At 37.6% G+C, this 19,358-nt stretch overlaps 1 protein-coding gene across 10 annotated transcripts in view; it reads left to right on the top strand.

Annotated features, from left to right (window-relative positions):
• The window catches only part of CSNK1G1 (casein kinase 1 gamma 1), a 169,476-nt gene that overhangs the window by 49,932 nt on the left and 100,186 nt on the right, over positions 1-19,358 (top strand). For 8 of the 10 annotated variants that reach the window (XM_029952032.1, XM_029952029.1, XM_029952031.1 and 5 more), the window contains one exon: positions 10,726-11,128. In XM_029952032.1, the coding sequence (XP_029807892.1) occupies positions 10,948-11,128 (181 nt within the window). In that variant the 5' untranslated portion in view covers positions 10,726-10,947. Of the gene's footprint in view, positions 1-1,855; positions 1,886-10,725; positions 11,129-19,358 lie in introns of those variants that run through there. The other 2 variants (XM_029952026.1, XM_029952028.1) reach the window with 2 other exon arrangements.

The raw sequence follows: 19,358 nt of genomic DNA, 5'->3' as shown, positions 1-19,358 counted from the left end.
GTCAGTTAAGCCTCCGACTTCAGCTCAGGTCAGATCTCACGTTCGTGGGTTCAAGCCCCGCGTCGGGCTCTGTGCTGACAGCTGGCTCAGAGCCTGGAGCCTGCTTCTGGTTCTGTGTCTCCTTCTCTCTCTGCCTCTCCCCCTCTCATGCTCTGTCTCTCTCTGTATCAAAAATAAATAAAACATTTTAAAAAATTAAAAAAAAATTCCAATGGAATTTTTCACAAAAATAGAAAAAAATCTTAAAATTTTGTATGGAGCCATGAAAGACTCCAATAGTCAAACAATCTTGAAAAAGAACCAAAAAGTTCATACTTCTGGACTTCAAGCTATAATACAAAGTTATAGTAATCAAAGCAATATGTTTTTGGTATAAAAACAGGCACAGACCAGTGGAACAAAATAAAATAGAGATCCCTGAAATAAGTCCATGCATGTATGGTTAGTTAATTTATAAGAAAGGAACCAAGAATATACAATAGAGAAATGATAGTTTCTTTAATATATGATGATGGGAAAACTGGACCCCTGTCTTATACCCCAAAAATCAACTCAAAATTGATTATTGAGTTGAATGTAAGACCTGAAACCATAAAATTCCTAGAAGAAAACATAGGGGTAAGTACCTTGACATTGGTCCTAACAGTGATTTTTTTTTTTTTAGTTAGCTAAAGCAAAGGCTACAAAAACAAAAATTAAACAAGTGGGACTACATCAGACTAAAAAGCTTCTGCACAGAAAAGGGAGCCATCCATAAAATCAAAAGGTAACCTACTGAATGGAGAAAATATTTGCAAATCATATATCTGATAAGTAGTTAATATCTGACATGTACAAAAAAATCCAAACAAGTCAATCAAAAAGTCTGATTAAAAATGGGCAGAGGAACTGAAAAGACCTTTTTCCAAAGAAGACAAACAGGTGGCCAGCAGGTATATGAAAAGATGCTCAGTATTATTAGTCACCAGGGAAATGCAAATCAAAATATAGTAATACTTCATACCTGTTAAAATGGCTGTCATCAAAATGATAAGAAATGACAAGTGTTGGTGAGGATATGGAGAAAAGGGAACCCTGTGCACTATTGGTGGAAATGTAAGTTGGTATATCCACTGTGGAAAACAGTAAGAAAGTTTCTCAAGAAACTTAAAATAAGAGATAACTGTACCCCCATGTTCATTGCCGCATTATGTGCAATAGCCAAGACATGGAAACAGCCTAAGTGCTACGTGCCCATCAACAGATAAGTGAACAAACACACATACACACACACACACACACACACACACACATGTAGTGTTCAGCCATAAAAATAAATACTGGCAACGTGGGTGGGCCTTGAGGGCATTATCCTAAGTGAAATAAGACCGAGAAAGAGAAAATACTATATGATCTCACATGTATGGAATGTAAAAAACCTGAACTCCGAATAGCAGGTTGCTGCTACCTGAGGCAGCAGGCAGGATGTAGGAATAGGTGTGGGAAGGGTTGTAAATGTGGTTACAGTAGTAATAGAGGTACAGTAGTCCTCCACCTTATCTGTAAGGAATAAGTTCCAAGACCCCCAGCGGATGCCTAAAGTCATGGATAGTACCGTGCCCTATATATGCTGTATTTTTTCCTATACATACATACCTGCGATTAGACACAGTAAGAGATGAGCAGCAATAGCTGACAGTAATGGATATTACGTGAATATGGTTCCTCCTGCCAATCTTACTGTACTGCATTCACCCTTCTTGTGATGATGTGAGATGATCAGGTGCTTACCTGATGAGATGAAGTGAATGACACAGGCATTATGACATAGTCTTAGGCTTTTCTTGACCTTCTGATGATATAGCAGAAGGAAGATTATCTGTGCCTGGATGGAAGTTGACCGTAGGTAACTGAAACCATGGTTAAGGGGGACATGGGCAGACTCCTGTACAAACTTCCAGTGATAAGATAAATAAGTTCTGGCAATGAAATATACTGCCTGGTGACTATAGTTAATACTATATTTTATATTTGATATTGCCAAGAGCATGATCTTAAAGTAAAACAAAAAATAATCATTAGATGAGAATAGACAGAGCAGTGAGTGGTAGGGTGGTCAGAATGGGAAACATTTGGGGCGCCTGGGTGGCTCAGTTGGTTAAGTGTCTGATTTAAGCTCAGGTCGTGATCTCACAGTCTGTGTGTTTGAGCCCTGAGTTGGACTCTATGCTGACGGCTCAGAGCTTGGAGCCTGCTTCAGGTTCTGTGTCTCCCTCCCTCTCTGCCTATCCCTGACTCATGCTGTATTTCTTTCTGTCTCAATGCTGTCTATCTCAATAATAAGTATTAAAAAAAAAAGAATGGGAAACATTAATAATTGGAATTTATGAAAAAGAGAAACAGTAATAGTATCAGGATCTATAGACACTATTCTTCCCTTTACTAATAGCAGTCCCATAATGTACTATGGCTAAAATAAATCAATTTTGGTCGTTTGTTAGGTTAATTAAAGTGATGTTCTTTCTGTGCCCTTTTTTTTTTTTAAGCTAAAATGACTTATAAGACTCTCATTTGTCCTTAAATTGTCTGTTAATTTTTTGTTGTTACGTAATACTTGATAGTCTTTTGGCACACACACGTACAAGCACATGCACATATGCAGCTGTCATTTTTACTGAGGATTTATTCAGTGCCTTCTTTAGGTGTGATACTGCTTTTGAAATTTATCCCGTGTTCTAACGGTGAGGTCAGGCTTGATCTCATTCTTTGCGGAGCTTACAGTGGGAATTTCAACTATTGTTGCGTGTGCTGTTGGCAGCTTGACGTGAGGGGAATTTTGCTGTGGGCTCTGGGAAGAATTTTCATCCTTATCAGGAAGAAGATACATGACAAGGAAGTCTTTTGCTATGGCACTTTCATTTCTGTTTTAGATACTAGTGTGAGAAGTGATATCTGAAGCTGAAACTGGTGGCTAAGAGGCCACAAACTTTAGCACCAAAGCTAGTAATGTCGTAGATGAAAGAACAGCAGAAAGGTTTGGTCACGTCAGAGACTCTTAAAACGCACAGTTACCGTATGATCCAGTAGTCCTTCACCTCTCAGCAATTTCATCCTAAGTTATCTCAGAAGAGAGAGATTTAGATGTTTGTCTCTTGTCTTGACTGTCAACAAAGGCCGTGTGTGTTTTGGCTTTAAAATTTAAGTATATTACAGGGGCTCCTGGGTGGTTAAGCATCCGTCTTTGGTCCAGGTCATGATCTCATGGTTCGTGAGTTTGAGCCCCGCATTGGGTTCCATGCTGACAGCTTGGAGCCTGGAGCCTGCTTCAAATTCTGTGTCTCCCTCTCTCTCTGCCCTTCCCTTGCTTGTACTCTGTCTCTCTCTCAACAATGAAATAAAACATTTTTGAAAAATTAAAAAATTTTAAGTATTTTACAAGCCTCATTCTCATATATTGATGGTGCCAATATATGAGAATCTGAAATAACAAACAGTAATTGAGTGTTTTGTTTTTCCTCTTAACAGGATTCACAGCTGTAATTCTTTAAACATTGTCTTTGGTGATTTTATACTAAGATTTCATTTTTTAGACTTTATGCAGCTTCCCAAAATACTGTTCCGTAAAGCAGTAAATTCACTTTAGGCATTTCATTCATGATAGAAGACCACGTCTATCTCTTCCGCAAAGCGTCTGTTACTACTTTACAAGAGAGTGACTTTGAGCCAGAGGAACTCTTGGTTTGTGCCTGTTTCTTTCATATGTTGGCTCAGAGTGGTGGTTACTAGAAACATGTTTCTCTCATTTCAATGTGATAGAATGCTCTAAGATATCTTCTAGAGCAATCTGTGAAGGAAAACCTTTCACTGACCACGGCTGAAGATAGCCATATTCTTCAACTCTTATCATAAGCCAGCAGATTTGGCATTGGTTCCCTACCCACAGTTTGATGAATTGGAATTTTTAATTTTACTACTAGCTATAACTCTGTAATCTACCAGAGAGCATTTAGAATTTCCCAGTCATGGAAGCCCATGTGTATAAATCTGTTTTTATTCACTAAATGTGGCATAAGTGATGAAGTGATGTCTTCTGGGAAGGGTTAAACCAGTTCCTGAATGAATTACAACTTTTGATTACAAAGAATACATGGAGTGGTATGCTTTTTTTTAAGTTTATTTATTTATTTTGAGAGGACGACAGTGCAAATAGGGGAGGGGCAAAGAGAGAGAGGGAGAGAATCCCAAAGCAGGCTTTGTACTGTCAGCCCAGAGCCAAGCAGGTCTCGAATTCACAAAACCATGAGATTATGACCTCAGCTGAAACCAAGAGTCTGACACTTAACCAGCCGAGCCCCCCAGGTACCCCTGGAGTGTTATACTTTAAAAAATACTTTTCCTCTTAAATCAGGCATGCTTAAATTCAGAGAAACTTTAGAGTTAAGCTTCTAAAGGAACTTGCTGGTATGCTTCTAAAGATTTATCATAACATTTACATGTTTAATAAATAACTTACAAATGATTGCCAAGTAGTTTATTTACCAGAAAAAGAAACATCTGCTTATTGCATTTATATAATTTCTCTTCCCCCTTTTTTTAACATGTAGTTGACATACAATGCTACATTTATTTCAAGTGTACAACATGTTGATTCAGCAATTATATACATTACAAAATGCTCACCACAATAAGTGTAGTTAACTGTCTGTCACCATATAAAGTTACTACAGAATTAGTGACTACGTTCCTCATGTTGCACTTTTCATCCTTGTGACTTACTTACTCTATAACTGGAATTTTGTACCTCTTAATCTCCTTCCTCTACTTTGCTAATCCCCCTAATCCCTCTCCCTTGTGGCAAACACCAGTTTATTCTCTGTATTTATGAGTCTGTTTTTTGTTCATTTGTTCATTTGTTTTTTTTTTTTTTAGATTCCACATATAAGTGAAATCCTATGGTATTGTCTTTGATTTACTTCATGTAACATAATAGCATCTCGGTTCATACATGTCACAAAATGGCAAGATTCCATTCTTTTTAATGGCTGAGTAGTATTTGATTACATACACACACCCATACCCCACATCTTCTTTATCCATTTATCTATTGATGGACACTTAGGTTGCTTCCATATCTTAGCTATTATAAATAATGCTACAGAAAACATAAAGAGCATATATCTTTTCTTTTCTTTATGTTTGTTTATTTTTGAGAGAGAGAGGGACAGAGGACCAAAGAGGGCTCTATGCTGACATTAGCCAGCCCAAGTGGGTTTGAACTTATGAACTGCAAGGTCATGATGTGAGCAGAGGTTGGATGCTCAACCCACTGAGCCACCCAGGTGTCCCACATATCTTTTTGAATTAGTGTTTTTGTTTTCCTTATGGTATTTCTGTTTTTTTATTTTTAGAGGAATCTCCATGTTGTTTTTCAGAGTTGCTACATCCGTTTACATTCTCACCAGCAGTGCACATGGGTTTCTTTTTCTCCACATTCTTGCCAACACTTGTTATTTCTTGGTTGTTGTTTTTTAAGGATTTTATTTTTAAGTAATCTCTACACCCAACATGGGGCTTGAACTCAGAGCCCCAGTATCAAGAGTTGCATGCTTTACTGATGAAGCCAGCCAGGCACCCCATTTCTTGTTTTTTTTTTTCTTACATTTGTTTATTTTAAGGCAGAGAAGGAGATAAAGTGCAAGTGGGGAAGGGACAGAGAGAGAGGGAGACAGAGAATCACAAGCAGGCTTCACACTCTGTGCAGAGACCAAAGCAGAGCTCAGTCCCAAGAACTGCATGATCATGACCTGAGCTGAAATCAAGAGTCAGAAGCTTAACATACTAAGCCACCCAGGTTGCCCCTCTTGTCTTTTTGATACTAGGTATTCTAACTGGTGTGAGGTTGATATCTCGTGGTTTTGATTTGCATTTTCCTGATGTAGTGATATTGAGCATCTTTTCTTATGTCTTTGTCTTTGGAAAAATATCTATTCAGGTCTTCTGCCCATTTTTTAATCAGGTTATTTGGGTTTTTGGTGTTGATTTGTGTGAGTTCCTTATATATTTTGGATATTAACCCTTCTTAGATATATCATTTGTAAATATCATCTCTCATTCAGTAAATTACCTTTTCCTTCTTCTGATGGTTTCCTTAGCTGTGCAGAAGCTTTTTAGTTTAGTTCCAATAGTTTGTTTTTACTTTTGTTTGTTTTGCCTAAGGAGACAGATCCAGAAAAAATACTGCTAAAGCTGATATTCAAAAGTTTACTCCTTGTGGTTCTTTTTTTTTTTTTTTTTTCAGGAGTTCTAACTAAAGTTTCAGGTCTTACATTTAGATCTTTAATCTGTTTTGAGTTTATTTTGTATATGGTACAAGAAAGTGGAATTCCCCCCTTTCTTTACTGTTAAAAAATAAGGAGAAAACTATATAGTTTATCTTTTACAGCTATCTTTAGAAGTCATTTTTAAAAGATAAGGTTTAAGGTATGGGGCTCCTGGGTGGCTCAGTCACTTGGGTGTCTGATTATTGATTTCAGCTCGGGTGATGATCTTGTGGTTCGTGGGATCAACCCCCACATTGGGCTCTATGCTGACAGCATGGAGCCTGCTTTGGATTCTTTCTCTGCCTCTCTCTATGGCCCTCCCCCACTTGCACTTGCTCTCTCTCTCAAAATAAATAAACATGAAAAAATTTTAATAAAAATAAGCTTAAGGTATAACTTTTTTTTCCCATGTTATTTTTGAAAGAGAAAGAGAGAGGGAAGGTCAGAAAGGGAGACAGGAGATCTGAAGCAGGCTCTGCACTGACAGCAGAGAGCCTGATGCGGGGCTTAAACACACGAACTATGAGATTAAGACTTGACCCAAAGTTGGATGCTTCACCAGCCGAGCCATCCAGGCACCCTGGTTAAAGTATAACTTAAGATTTACCTTGGATGTTCTATTTGACCTGGTTCTTGAGCTTTTTCATATTATCTGCTAGTAACTAAAAATAATTCATTTAATAATATCTGTGTGAAATGGAAATCCTAACTAGCCTGTCTTAATACTAATGGGTTGAAATGAAATAATACTAGCTTCTTTCTAGATGAATTTTAAGTATTCTGATGGTTAATCAGGATTCTACTTACATGTACTATTTTGTGTAAATATTTGGTTATCTCATTGACAATCTGTTTTCTGTTAAGCAAGACCATCATAATTGTTAGTATTTATTAGGTACCAATTATATGCAAGCAATGAAAGGAGCTAGAACAAGATCTCAATTTCAAAGGCTTATAATCAAATTGAATACTAGAGTACATATCAGTATAATCTGTTGCATGCTGAGTGGCAAATGTATACACAGTATGCCCAGGGCTGCTCCAAGTATTAATGAGGAATTGGTTATAAAAGGTTTCACAGTGGACATAGGTTGTGAGTCGGACCTTAAACAAGACAGAAGAGTTAAGCGGCCATTCTAATGTAAGGACCAACATTGGATGCTCCTTGTGTTTATGCAGCAACTTTTTTTTTTTAATGTTTATTTATTTTTGAGACAGAGAAAGACAGAGTGCTAGCACGGGAGGGGCAGAGAGAGAGGGAGACACAGAATCGGAAGCAGGCTCCAGGCTCTGAGCTGTCAGCACAGAGCCCGACGCAGGGCTCAAACCCACAAACTGCGAGATCATGACCTGAGCCAAGCTGGATGCTTAACCGACTGAGCCACCCAGGTGCCCCCAACTTCCTTTTTTTTTTTTTAATTAAAAAAACATTTTTTTCTTTTAAGAAGGCTTCACGCCCAGCTGAGAGCCCAAAGCAGGGCTTGAACTCAGAATCCTGAGAACAAGACCTGAGATGAGATCAAGAGTTGGGTGCTTAACTGTGCCATCTAGGTGGCCCTATAGCAACTTAAAATACAAGAATTTAATTAGGGAGTTTATATTGATAGGACTCAAATATCTTGTAATTGGGAAGTAGAAAATACTTTTAGCAGTGGATAGTGATAAAGAAATAGGATTTTAAACATTTTAATTGTTCAGTTAGTTCGGTTTCTTAAATGAGAGGTGCCATATAAAAGTACTAGTACATATTATTTATCCTTCATAGTTATAGATTAGGCCATGCTCATGTTCCATGCATAGATTAGAAAATTGGTATCTTACATATAAGGGTTTTTGTCCACGTTTGTGGGAGGTAAAGAGATTCTTCTGGGCTATAAGCAGGTGTTAAAAACATTCTTTTCCCAGCTGAACACAAGTTTTTACTTTCTACAGATTTCCAGCCTGGGAAGTACTATATGTTTTTCTAACACATACATGCAAGTAAACGTGGATACTGATGGCTGTATGTGATTACTCCACCTAATGTTTATGAGTTTAACTGCAGTGGAGAAAGATAATGACAGGCATTATAAAAATAACCTCCATCTGTTCGAGTAAACACATATGAAAAATATGAAGAGCAGTAGACAAGATGGTAGGAAAGTTTTCCAAATCTTATAAATGAAGCTATTGTAGTAGTAATAATTTATAAAAATGTGGGAGTTAGTCAAATGCTCAAAATTGCCTGGATAGGCTAAGACACTCCTTTTTCTTGTCCTCAAAGAAATTTATAATATAAGGGAAGAAAGAGTAGCTTGACAGCTTCTCATACATAGACGCTACTTGTACCAGTTAAGATAGGACTATCCAGGGGCAACTGGGTGGCTCTGTCAATTAGGCGTCCGACTTTGGCTCAGGTCATGATCTCCAGGTTCATTGGTTTGAGCCCTGTGTCCAGCTCTGTGCTGACAGCTCAGAGACTGGAGCCTGCTTTGGATTCTGTGTCTCCCTCTCCCTCTTCCCCTCCCCAAGTCATGGTCTGTTTCTCTCTATCTCATTATTAAACAAACATTAAAAATTAAAAAATATTTTAAACTTTAAGATAGGACTCATTGCCATGTAGTATTCCATTGTATATATAAACCACATCCTCTTGATCCATTCATCAGTTGATGTACTACATGGCAATGAGAAGGAATGAAATCTGGCCATTTGTAGCAACGTGGATGGAACTCGAGAGAGTCATGCTAAGTGAAATAAGTCAGGCAGAGAAGGACAGATACCATATGTTTTCACTCATAAGTAGAACAGGAGAAAGGTAACAGAGGATCATGGGGGAGGGGAAGGGGGAAAATAGTTGGGGAGAGGGAGGGAGGCAAACCATGAGAGACTCTTTAATACTAAGAACAAACTGAGAGCTGATGGCAGAATGGGAGCGGGGAGGGTAGGTGATGGGCATGGAGGAGGGCACTTGTGGAGATGAGCACTGGGTGTTATATGGAAACCAGCTTGACAATAAATTATGAAAGAAAAAAATTTAAGATAGGACTATCTAAAACACCTTAAGTTTTATTTCCCTTCTCTTACTAATATTGTTTGAAGGACTTTGGCAAACAACGAAGTAATTAGAAGAGACTAGATACAATTGCAAATAAGAGAAAAATTCATAATGTTGTACATGTAGAAACCAAGTAATTACTGACCTTCTCATTACCCTGGTTTTGTCTCTAACAGGATATACATTATGAATGTATGCATTGTTTCCTGAATTCAGAGAAATGTATTTTATTGATGATTAGCTTTGTAGAAGCCTAATGTCATTATATACTTTTAGTAATGCAAAGAAAACAGACAAAAAAGATGAACATAAACAGTTTACTTTAACTGTTTGAAGTAAATAGATTTTATTCTTGGATAATATGCCCATTTATACAGTCAACTCAACAGGTTTGTCCTTCTCCCTGTAGTCATGGATTAAAGATGTCATGAGAAGCTTATAATACAGACATTTGGCTTTTTTTTATACATGCTGTAACAACCAAGCAGTTGTCCTAATTCTCTTTTTTCTTAAAATTTCAAGGAAAATATTTACTGAAAGTAAAATATGAGCATGTGTCTTGTATGTGATTGGTGATAACAGAATTTTGTTGTTAAAGATTATCTGTTTTATGAAAAATAGCATCAGAATTCTCTGATTTTAGACTTTTGTCTTGGGCTTAGTCCTGAATTGTACCACAAGATACTGGAATGTAATCTGGTAGGGATTAATTCTATTTAAGATTTTTGTTTCTCAGCTTTATTTTTATTTTGGAGTTGTACAAAGGATCTGCTTCATGACTCTGTCACTGTATACTCGATCTGCGGTGAAAAGTAAACCAAGAGTTGAGTTTTACAAAGCTTTAGTCTAGAAATGCTTAGTACCACTAGGGTTTTGGAAAGTCTTTCACAGAAGTAGTCTGTGTCAATCAGTAACTTGTTTTGGATTGTGTTGTGGCCCTCAGTGCTTGGTAAATGGTGGGGGTGGAGGGGGAGGATGGTATGTAGCTTCATTTCTGACAGGTTCTGTCCAAAGTTAAAGGAAGTGCTTTTAATTGTCTTCAGTTTATTTAACTAGGCTTAACCCACTCTATTTTTCTGTAAGCCAGTGATGAAAGAGAGAGCAAATAGCTTTCTTTTGGGTCATATGCACAGTACTAGGAGACAGCCTTTTCTTTTAAAGACTTGTGTGTTCCCTTAGCCGCCATGGTCTGTAGCCAACTGAGCTGATGTTACCAGATAAATAACTCGTCCAGATGGCTAAACTGTTGGAGGATATAAAACCAAAACTCATTTCAGGAAGCTATCCACTTTGTATATTTTTGGATAGGATCCATTCTAATTAGTGGTAACTTTCTGAATTTGTTTTAAAATTTAATTTGTAACTGTATGTTTTCTTGATTTTACCTAGGTTATAAAATACTCTCCTATGCTTGAGATCCACAGACTACGTGTCCTCCGAGAACAAATCAATGGTTTTTCATCTCCTGGAAATACATTAGAAACATAAATATGGTGCCAAAAGATCTCCTTACCTTTCTCTGACTACGGTTTATTTGGACATACTTTTGTATTGAAGAGAGGTAGACAGACTGAGACTACTCATTGTGCAAAGACTCTGTCGTGTAGGATCATGGACCATCCTAGTAGGGAGAAGGATGAAAGACAACGGACAACTAAACCCATGGCACAAAGGAGTGCACACTGTTCCCGACCATCTGGCTCCTCAACATCTTCTGGGGTTCTTATGGTGGGACCCAACTTCAGAGTCGGCAAGAAGATAGGGTGTGGGAACTTCGGAGAGCTCAGATTAGGTAAGGATTGTTTCTATCAGCGGCTTCCACGACCACCTACAGCTATAATTAGCTTTTGTCTGTTTTAAGACAAGAAGTTTATGATTTTATGAGAAATTCTCCTAAGGAGGACCTATTCATATAAGCAATAAAGAATTTGTGAAGGGGACTAGAGTCATTATCAGTTATAATTGTATCCAAGGTTCATCTCTGTTTGTGGCTCTTAAATTTACCACCAGTTCTGAGATTTTATGATGTAGGGAGATGTGTATACAGATACCAGTAAAAATAAAAATTATGATTTAGTTGTTCTGAGAGGTAGAGCCCTAATTCTGTGTAACAGATTTCCAGGTGACCTAGATATCATTGTCCTTGAGCCACCCTCTGAGAAGGGAGTAAGGCCTTTAATTCAGACTCAACTCCTGATAGGGGAAGAGTAGGTCTGTGCTTGGTAAAAGCAGACTCAGTCTGTAAAGAAATACATCCTGTTCAGAGAGTCTTTCCAACTGATACTATGTTTGCATTTCTTCCTGGAAATTCCCCATCAGGATTGAGCTAGAACTCTACGAAGAGATTATGCAGTTTTATTTCCCAGCCAAGGAAATAGATTTTTTTAAATTTCAAGTATGAATTTATGAGTGAGATGATGAAAAGTAACAGAATAAAGCAGAAATTAGGAAGAAGATACAGTTGGTATGTATAAACTTTTTTAGGGCCCTCCCTGAGTGAATTGGTAAGAGAAAATGAAAGGTCTAAATACATGAAGTTGGACATTAGTGTGGAGAATGCAAAGAGGTCCTCTTTTAGCTCAAGTGTTTGCTTTTTCTCTGTAGCCATTTTGGGTATGAATTATTATGAAGACCCCTTGTAAGTGGCCCTTGGGGGAACATAAGTGTGGGAGCATAAGATTATTATTACTTGTTAACTCTGCTACTTCTAATCTGCAAAAAAGAAGGGAAAAAAAATCATGTCTCTAATCCCCCAAAGAGAGATTCAGGGAAGCATCATTACACTAGCCGGAGATCACTGGGTGCAGAATTGAATTTAAAGATGCTGAGAGTAAATTTATTTTTACCAGTGGAAGGCCAGCAGCCTGGAATTTTAAGACCTGACTAGTGTAATGGAGGGGCTCTTTATATTTAGTGATGGTTGGGTTAGCAAAGCCAGCAGATGCTACTGAGAATAGGAGTAAGATGTGTAATTTCACACTGTTTGAGTCCCTAGCAACTACTGAGTTGTTTTATAACCTAGTTTCTTGAATATTCATTTATGTAATGGATTGACTTTGCTCTAACATCATAGTAGTAACTGGGAATTAAATAGATTATGACATAAACATCCACAGAATTACTACCGAGAGGCAGTTTATGATGCATATAAATTCTTGCATTCTCAAAACATCACAAAATGGTTTAATTTCTCTAAAGGTGAAGGAAAACTGTATTCACTGAAAACTGGAAATCTGTCTTATTTAATTACTAAAGTCTGGATTTGTATTATACTATCTTTAAGTTTACATGGGATTAGAAAAACTTATTGAGTTAAAAGGATAAATTTGTAGCCCGTGTGTATTTCAGACTAGTAGAGTGTTTTGCTTTATTTCCTCACATGAATTTAGGATAATTTTGATGGTTCTCATTTTGGCGTGCCTTAAAGTCAATGGAAGGGCTTGTCTTTCTTTTGGAGTGGTTTTAGTCTTGTGTGCTTATCATGTTTTCATTAGCTCTGGGACAATATTGTCATGACATTGTATCTAGGAATATTTTAATTAACAGAAATGAGGAAAGATACTTCGAGAATCATTTGACATCTTAACAGCGTGGGTATGCTAGATACTCCATTCCTTTGCACTTTGGCTGTGACGTTAGTGAGTAGGAGGTTGTGGGGACAACAGAAGCTGTAAACTAGGAAATTCCAAACTCAAGGCAGGTACAGATGGGCCTTCTCCAAGGCTGCCACCTACAAGGCATGTTTTCTTCTCCAAATTCATTTCTTTCTCTGGCCGCACTGTCTCTTGGTCCCTCAAATAGCCAAATGCATTTCTGCTTCAGAGCTTTTCACTTAGAGTTCCTGCTACTACAGAATTCTTCCCCCAAATTCTGCTTAGGTGGTTGCTTCTTATATCCTTCAGGCTTCAACTTGTTACCTTCTCCGAGAAACCTTCAATGATTTCTCCCTGATCTCCACTTAAAATGGCATATTACTCCCCTAGCTGTAATCTGTCCTGTCAAGCACTTTATTCATCACATGAATCACTACCTGAGATGATTTATTTGTGTTTGTTTACCTGTTAATTGTCTCTCCTTACTTGGATATAAGCCCCTTGAAGGGTGGGGTTCTTTCTGTATTACTGTTGTTAATTTGTGGGATGGATGGATAGATAGCCAGATGAATAAATAGGAAGAGAGAAAAATACATGACCTCTTTCAGGCTCCTGGTATATGGGGATGATGATAGCTTGGGCTTAGCACCACTGGATTTAGGTAGAGCTCTAGATCCTAGGCCAAGAAAAAAAAAAAAACAATGTAATGATTAGTATTAGTACATTTTGGTTCTCTGCAAATCTATTTCCACCCCATCATCCATTTTTAAAATATTTTTAAAGTAATTACTGTCTTGCTAGGCTTTGGGAATGATAGAATAGCAAAATGAGTTTCTGTCCTTAAGAATCTCAGTCTCATAGGGCACCTGGATGGCTCAGTTGGTTGAGCATCTAACTCTTGATTTTGGCTCAGGTCATGATCTCACGGTTTGTGAGTTTGAGCCCAATGTTGGGCTCTGCACTGACAGTGCAAAGCCGGCTTATGATTCTCTCTCTTTTCCTCTTTCTCTCTGCCCCTTCCCTGCTCCTGCTCCTGCTCATTCATTCATTCATTCATTCTCTCTCTCTCTCAAAAATAAATAAATAGGGGCACCTGGGTGGCTCAGTAGGTTAAGTGTTCAGCTTCAGCTCAGGTCATGATCTCATGGTTCATGGGTTCAAGCCCCACATTGGGCTCTGTGCAGACCACTCAGAGCCTGGAACCTGCTTCAGATTCTGTGTCTTTCTCTCTGCCCCTCCCCAGCTCATGCTTGCGCTCTCGCTCTCGCGCTCTCTCTCTCTCAAAAATAAATAAACATTAAAACAATAATTAAATAAACAAACTTAAAAAAACACTTCCAAAAAAATCTCAGTCTCACAGTTTAGTAGTAGAAAGAAAAACAAATATGAAGTGATAAGTATTATAATAGATTGTCTAAAAACTATATTGGCAGCAGTTAATGAAGGTTTCAGAGAGGAAGTATTATTTGAGAGTAGAATAGGATTTTCGCTGGTGGGCAGAGGAAGAAGGACCCTCCAAGAGTAGGACCACACAATATTATCAGAGCAGCAACTAGTTGTACTTGACTGCGTTACTAGATGCGAAGTAAAAGAAAAGGAATAGGTACCATTAGGTAGGTTGGGACCAGATTGTGAAGTTTTTGGATGGTATTAAAGCATGTGGACTTTATCCTGTAGGCAGTGGAATAGACTAATCAAGGGCTTTACTACAGAAAAGTGATCTGGTCTGTTTTCTACAAAGATAGTTCAGGTAGTTGCAAGATTAGATCAGATAAGAGATTGACATCTTGTGGATTTTGCTCTAATTGTAGTACTTGTCACATTGTATTATCTTTCTCCATCTCTCTGCCTCAGGATAAGCTTGATGGTAGTACTTTGCTTCGTTAATCTTTATATTCTCAGCTCCTTTTTACTGTTTATGGCATATAATGTGTAGTTAAGAAATGTTTAATGGGTACTTAAGAAATGTTTGTTTGGCTTTATAGTCTAAGTCAGAAATTAGTGGAACTGCCTTATCTCTTAGCTATGAAGATGGCAGTGAGAGTGAGAGGAAGGGATGAATGAGGAAGAAGTTTCAGAAGTAGGCTGTAGGCCGGATTTGACCAACCAGTTATTTGAGGGGAAGGTTTCCAAGATGACCGAGTTTGCCAGCTTGGAGAGACCAAGTAAACTAAGAAACTGGTTTTTTGTTTGTTTGTTTGTTTGTTTGTTTTAAACTTAAATCCAAGTTAGTTAACAGATAGTATAATAATGATTTCAGAAGCAGAATTTAGTGATTGCTCACTTACATATAACACCCAGTGCTCATCACAAGTGCCCTCCTTAATGCCCATCCCCCATTTAACCCATCCCCCCATCCAGTAACCCTCAGTTTGTTCTCTGTATTTAAGAGTCTCTTATGGTTTGTCTCTGTTTTTATCTTATTTTTGCTTCCCTTCTCCTTTGTTCATCTGTTTCGTTTCTTAAATTCCACATGAGTGAAATCATATGATATTTGTCTTTCTCTGACAGATTTATTTGGATTAGCATAATACACTCTGGTTCTATCCACATTGTTGGAAATGGCAAGATTTCATTCTTACTGATCATCGAATGATATTCCATTGTAGGTATATACCACATCTTCTTTATCTGTTTGTCAGTCAATGGACATTTGGGCTCTTTCCATAATCTGGCTATTGTCGATAGTTCTGCCATAAAGTGCATGTATCCCTTCATATCAGCATTTTTGTATCCTTTGGATAAATACCTAGTAGTGCAATTGCTGGGTTGTAGAGTAGTTCTATTTTTAATTCTTTGGTGAACCTCCATACTGTGTTCCAGGGTGGCTGCGCCAGTTTGCATTCTTTACCAGCAGAGCAAAAGTGTTCCCCTTTTCTGCATCCTCGCCAACATCTCTTGTTTCCTGAGTTAATTTTAGCCATTATGACAGGTGTGCAGTGGTATCTCATTGTGGTTTTGATTTGTATTTCCCTGATAATGAGCGATACTGAGCATCTTTTCATGTGTCTGTTAACCATCTGAACATCTTCTTTAGGAAAGTGTTGATGCTTTTTGCCTATTTCTTCACTGAATTATTTGTTTTTTGGGTATTGAGTTTGATAAGTCTTTGATAGATTTTGGATACTGACCCTTTATCTGATATGTCATTTGCAAATATCTTCTCCCATTCTGTTGGTTGCCTTTTAGTTTTGCTGATTGTTTCCTTCAATGTGCAGAACCTTTTTTATCTTGATGATGTCTCACTAGTTCATTTTTGCTTTTGTTTCCCTTGCCTCTGAGGTTAAACCAAAGAGAGTTAATTAATCATTGCCTTTGGTTTTTGATTTCTGTTTATGTATTTCTGAGAGGCTTCATTTTTTCTCCCCTTAAAAAAAATTAGGACATGTATTTTTGTAGTCAGGAAAAAAAGCAAGAAAAAGTGAAAAAATGTTTATTTTTGAGAGAGAGAGCGAGAGAGCATGCAAGTGGGGAAGATGGACAGAGGGAGAGAGCGAAAATCTTGACTCGGCTCCATGCTCAGTGCAGAGCCCAATGTGGGGCTTGATGCCACAACCCTGGGATCATTACTTGAGCCGAAATCAAGAAGCAAATGCTCAACTGACTGGGGCAGCCAGGCACCCTGTTTAAAAAAATATGTGTGTGTGTGTGTGTGTGTGTGTGTGTATTTAAAATATATGTATTTTATATATAAATGTTATATATATAATATGATATATATATGTCTGTGTATATATATATAATGCTTATTTATTTTTGAGAGAGAGTTGAGAGCGTGCGTGAGTGGGGAGGGGCAGAAGGAGACACAGACGCAGAATCTGAAACAGACTTCAGGCTCCCAGCCAGCGGCACAGAGCCAGAAGCAGGGCTTGAACTCATGGAGCCATGAGATCATGACCTGAGCTGAAGTCAAACACTCATCCGACTAAGTCACCCCAATCTGAAGCAGGCTCCAGGCTGTGAGCTGTCAGCACGGAACCCAGTGTGGGGCTCAAACCATGAGCTGTGAGATCATGACCTGAACCCAAGTCAGACACTCAACGGAACCACCTAGGTGACCCCAAAATATTTTTAATGTTAAAGAGAAAATAATATGTCTTTTACCAAAGTTTTTAAATTTTTCTTGGCAGGTTTTTCCAAAGATAATCACTAATTTTATATAATTACTTTTTTTAGAATTTACAAATGTATATCAGGACATATTTTAGAAATGTAGTCAAAGGGTGCCAGGATGGCTTAGTCATTTAAGCGTCCAACTTCGGCTCAGGTCATGATCTTGCAGTTCATGAGTTCAGGCCCCACATCTGGCTCTGTGCTGATGGTTCGGAGCCTGGAGCCTGTTTTGGATTCTGTCTCCTGGCCTCTCTGCCCCTCCTCTACTTATACTCTGTCTCTATCAAAAATAAACATTAAAAAAAATTTTTTTAGAAAGGGAAATGCAGACTGTACTATAAACCTGCTTTTATCACTTAACATAGCAGAAACTTATTTCAACTTAAATATATAGATCATTCATTTTTAGTATCTGTAATTAATTCAGTAATTTACTTAGTCTTAATATATGTATAAATTTTTTCTGTTTTTTCATATTACAAATAATACTATACTGAACATCCTTGTAGATGCTTGTAGTACATACATACATCTTCATAGTACAAACTTGGCTGTTTATTTTCTTAGGATAAATCCTGGAAGTGTACACTCTGAGTCAAGGGATATACATACTTGCAATTTTGTTACATATTATAAATTTGCCCCCTAGAAAGATGGTTTTTCTTTACTTTCTGCCTCTCTGTGCATGTGTGTACCTAAATGGTTCTTTTTCTACCCCTTCAAACACCTTGAACTAAATTACTGAAAATCTTTTTATTTTTCTTAAGTAAACTCCATCCCTAACATGGGGCTCCAACTCACAACCCCAAGATCAAGAGTCACATGCTCTACCAACTGAGCCAGCTAACATCTTTACACATTGATTTATATTTCTTCTTTCAAGAGTTACTTCTTTGTGGCCTTTGTTTCTCAGTGGAAAGATTATTTCTATGGAGTCTTACATGTGTACATCGATTGCCTCAGTAGATAAGGGAATTTTGAAGATTCAAGAAAGGAAGATTGATGAAGAATGATTGTGAATAAAAGCTAGGAGGACATGATAGAGTGGAAGCAGATCTGCAGGTTGTTTTGTGTTTACTGAGAAACATGGAGGCTATTTTGAGGACTCTTTTTTTTTTAAGTTTTGAGTATTCTGCTGAATCCAACCTGGAAAGATTCTTGTAAACATTAAGAATGTGAATGATTCTCTTCCTCCGGAATTAAGAAAATGTAGTCTCCATTTAATGTAGTCTGCTAATAATGGCTTGTTTTTCTTTAATTGCAAGAATAAGTAGATGATATGTCTTTTCATCCTACTAGGTATGTACCTATGTTTATGGGGGACCCTTGAGACTCTACAATCTTGCATATAATTTTAGTATATGTGCTGCCGAAGTGAGCACTCTTGCATATAATTTTAATAATCTTTATAGTATCCTTGTGAAATAGGACATTGTTAGAAAATCTTTTTACTTGCAAATAAGAAAAAAGAATTGTTTTCTTTTTCATCTTTGATATCTGATGAAATCTGCTAAAATACGTTAGCTCAGAAGGATGTTTCTGAATAAGGTAAATTGGGTAAGGGTAGCAGCTTGTCCTTTGACACATTCCTCCCTGGCTCCTAAAATAAGATACTTATTTCTATGTCTAAAATAGGGTGTACGTGACAACTTCTTTGCATATTATTGTTTCCTTTCCTATCACTAATGAACTTAAATTGTAATTTGTAACTTCAGCTTTTTACCATCCAGTTCTGTGTTTGGCAGTTGTGATCATTAACAGTTTACAGATGCATATTTTCTAAAGCACTTGGTTTCATATTATGTCCCACAAAGTCTCAGAGTCCATATTTTGCACTGTGAGGGAATGAGAAAGGAAGAGGGAAGAGACAGAATTCTGTCACCTATATGTTAAGTTTTCAGTAAGATTTTATTTAAAATATACTATTTTGCTGCATTAAAATTTTTTGAAAGTCACTCATCTGAAAGAACATAGGCTGTGGTGCGCTTGGGTGGCTCAGTTGGTTGAGTGACCGACTTCAGCTCAGGCTGTGATCTCACGGTTCGTGAGTTCGAGCCCCGCATTGGTCTCTGTGCTGACAGTTCCGAACCTGGAGCCTGCTTTCGATTCTGTGTCTCTCTCTCTTCCTCTCCTCTACCTGTGCTCTGCCTCTCTCTCTCTCAAAAATAAATAAACATTAAAAAAAAGAAAAAACATAGGCTTAAGATAAAATTTAAGTGTTTATTCTATAGATGAAAGTGAAGCCATTGTACAATCAAATGTTACTTTCTAATTCATAGTTTCTAGTAAATCTTATTTTGAACAAAAAGAACGAAT

The sequence above is a fragment of the Suricata suricatta genome, chromosome 9 (genome assembly GCF_006229205.1).
Source record: "Suricata suricatta isolate VVHF042 chromosome 9, meerkat_22Aug2017_6uvM2_HiC, whole genome shotgun sequence".
NCBI lineage: Eukaryota > Metazoa > Chordata > Mammalia > Carnivora > Herpestidae > Suricata > Suricata suricatta.
This window is presented reverse-complemented; position numbering and strand designations above follow the sequence as displayed.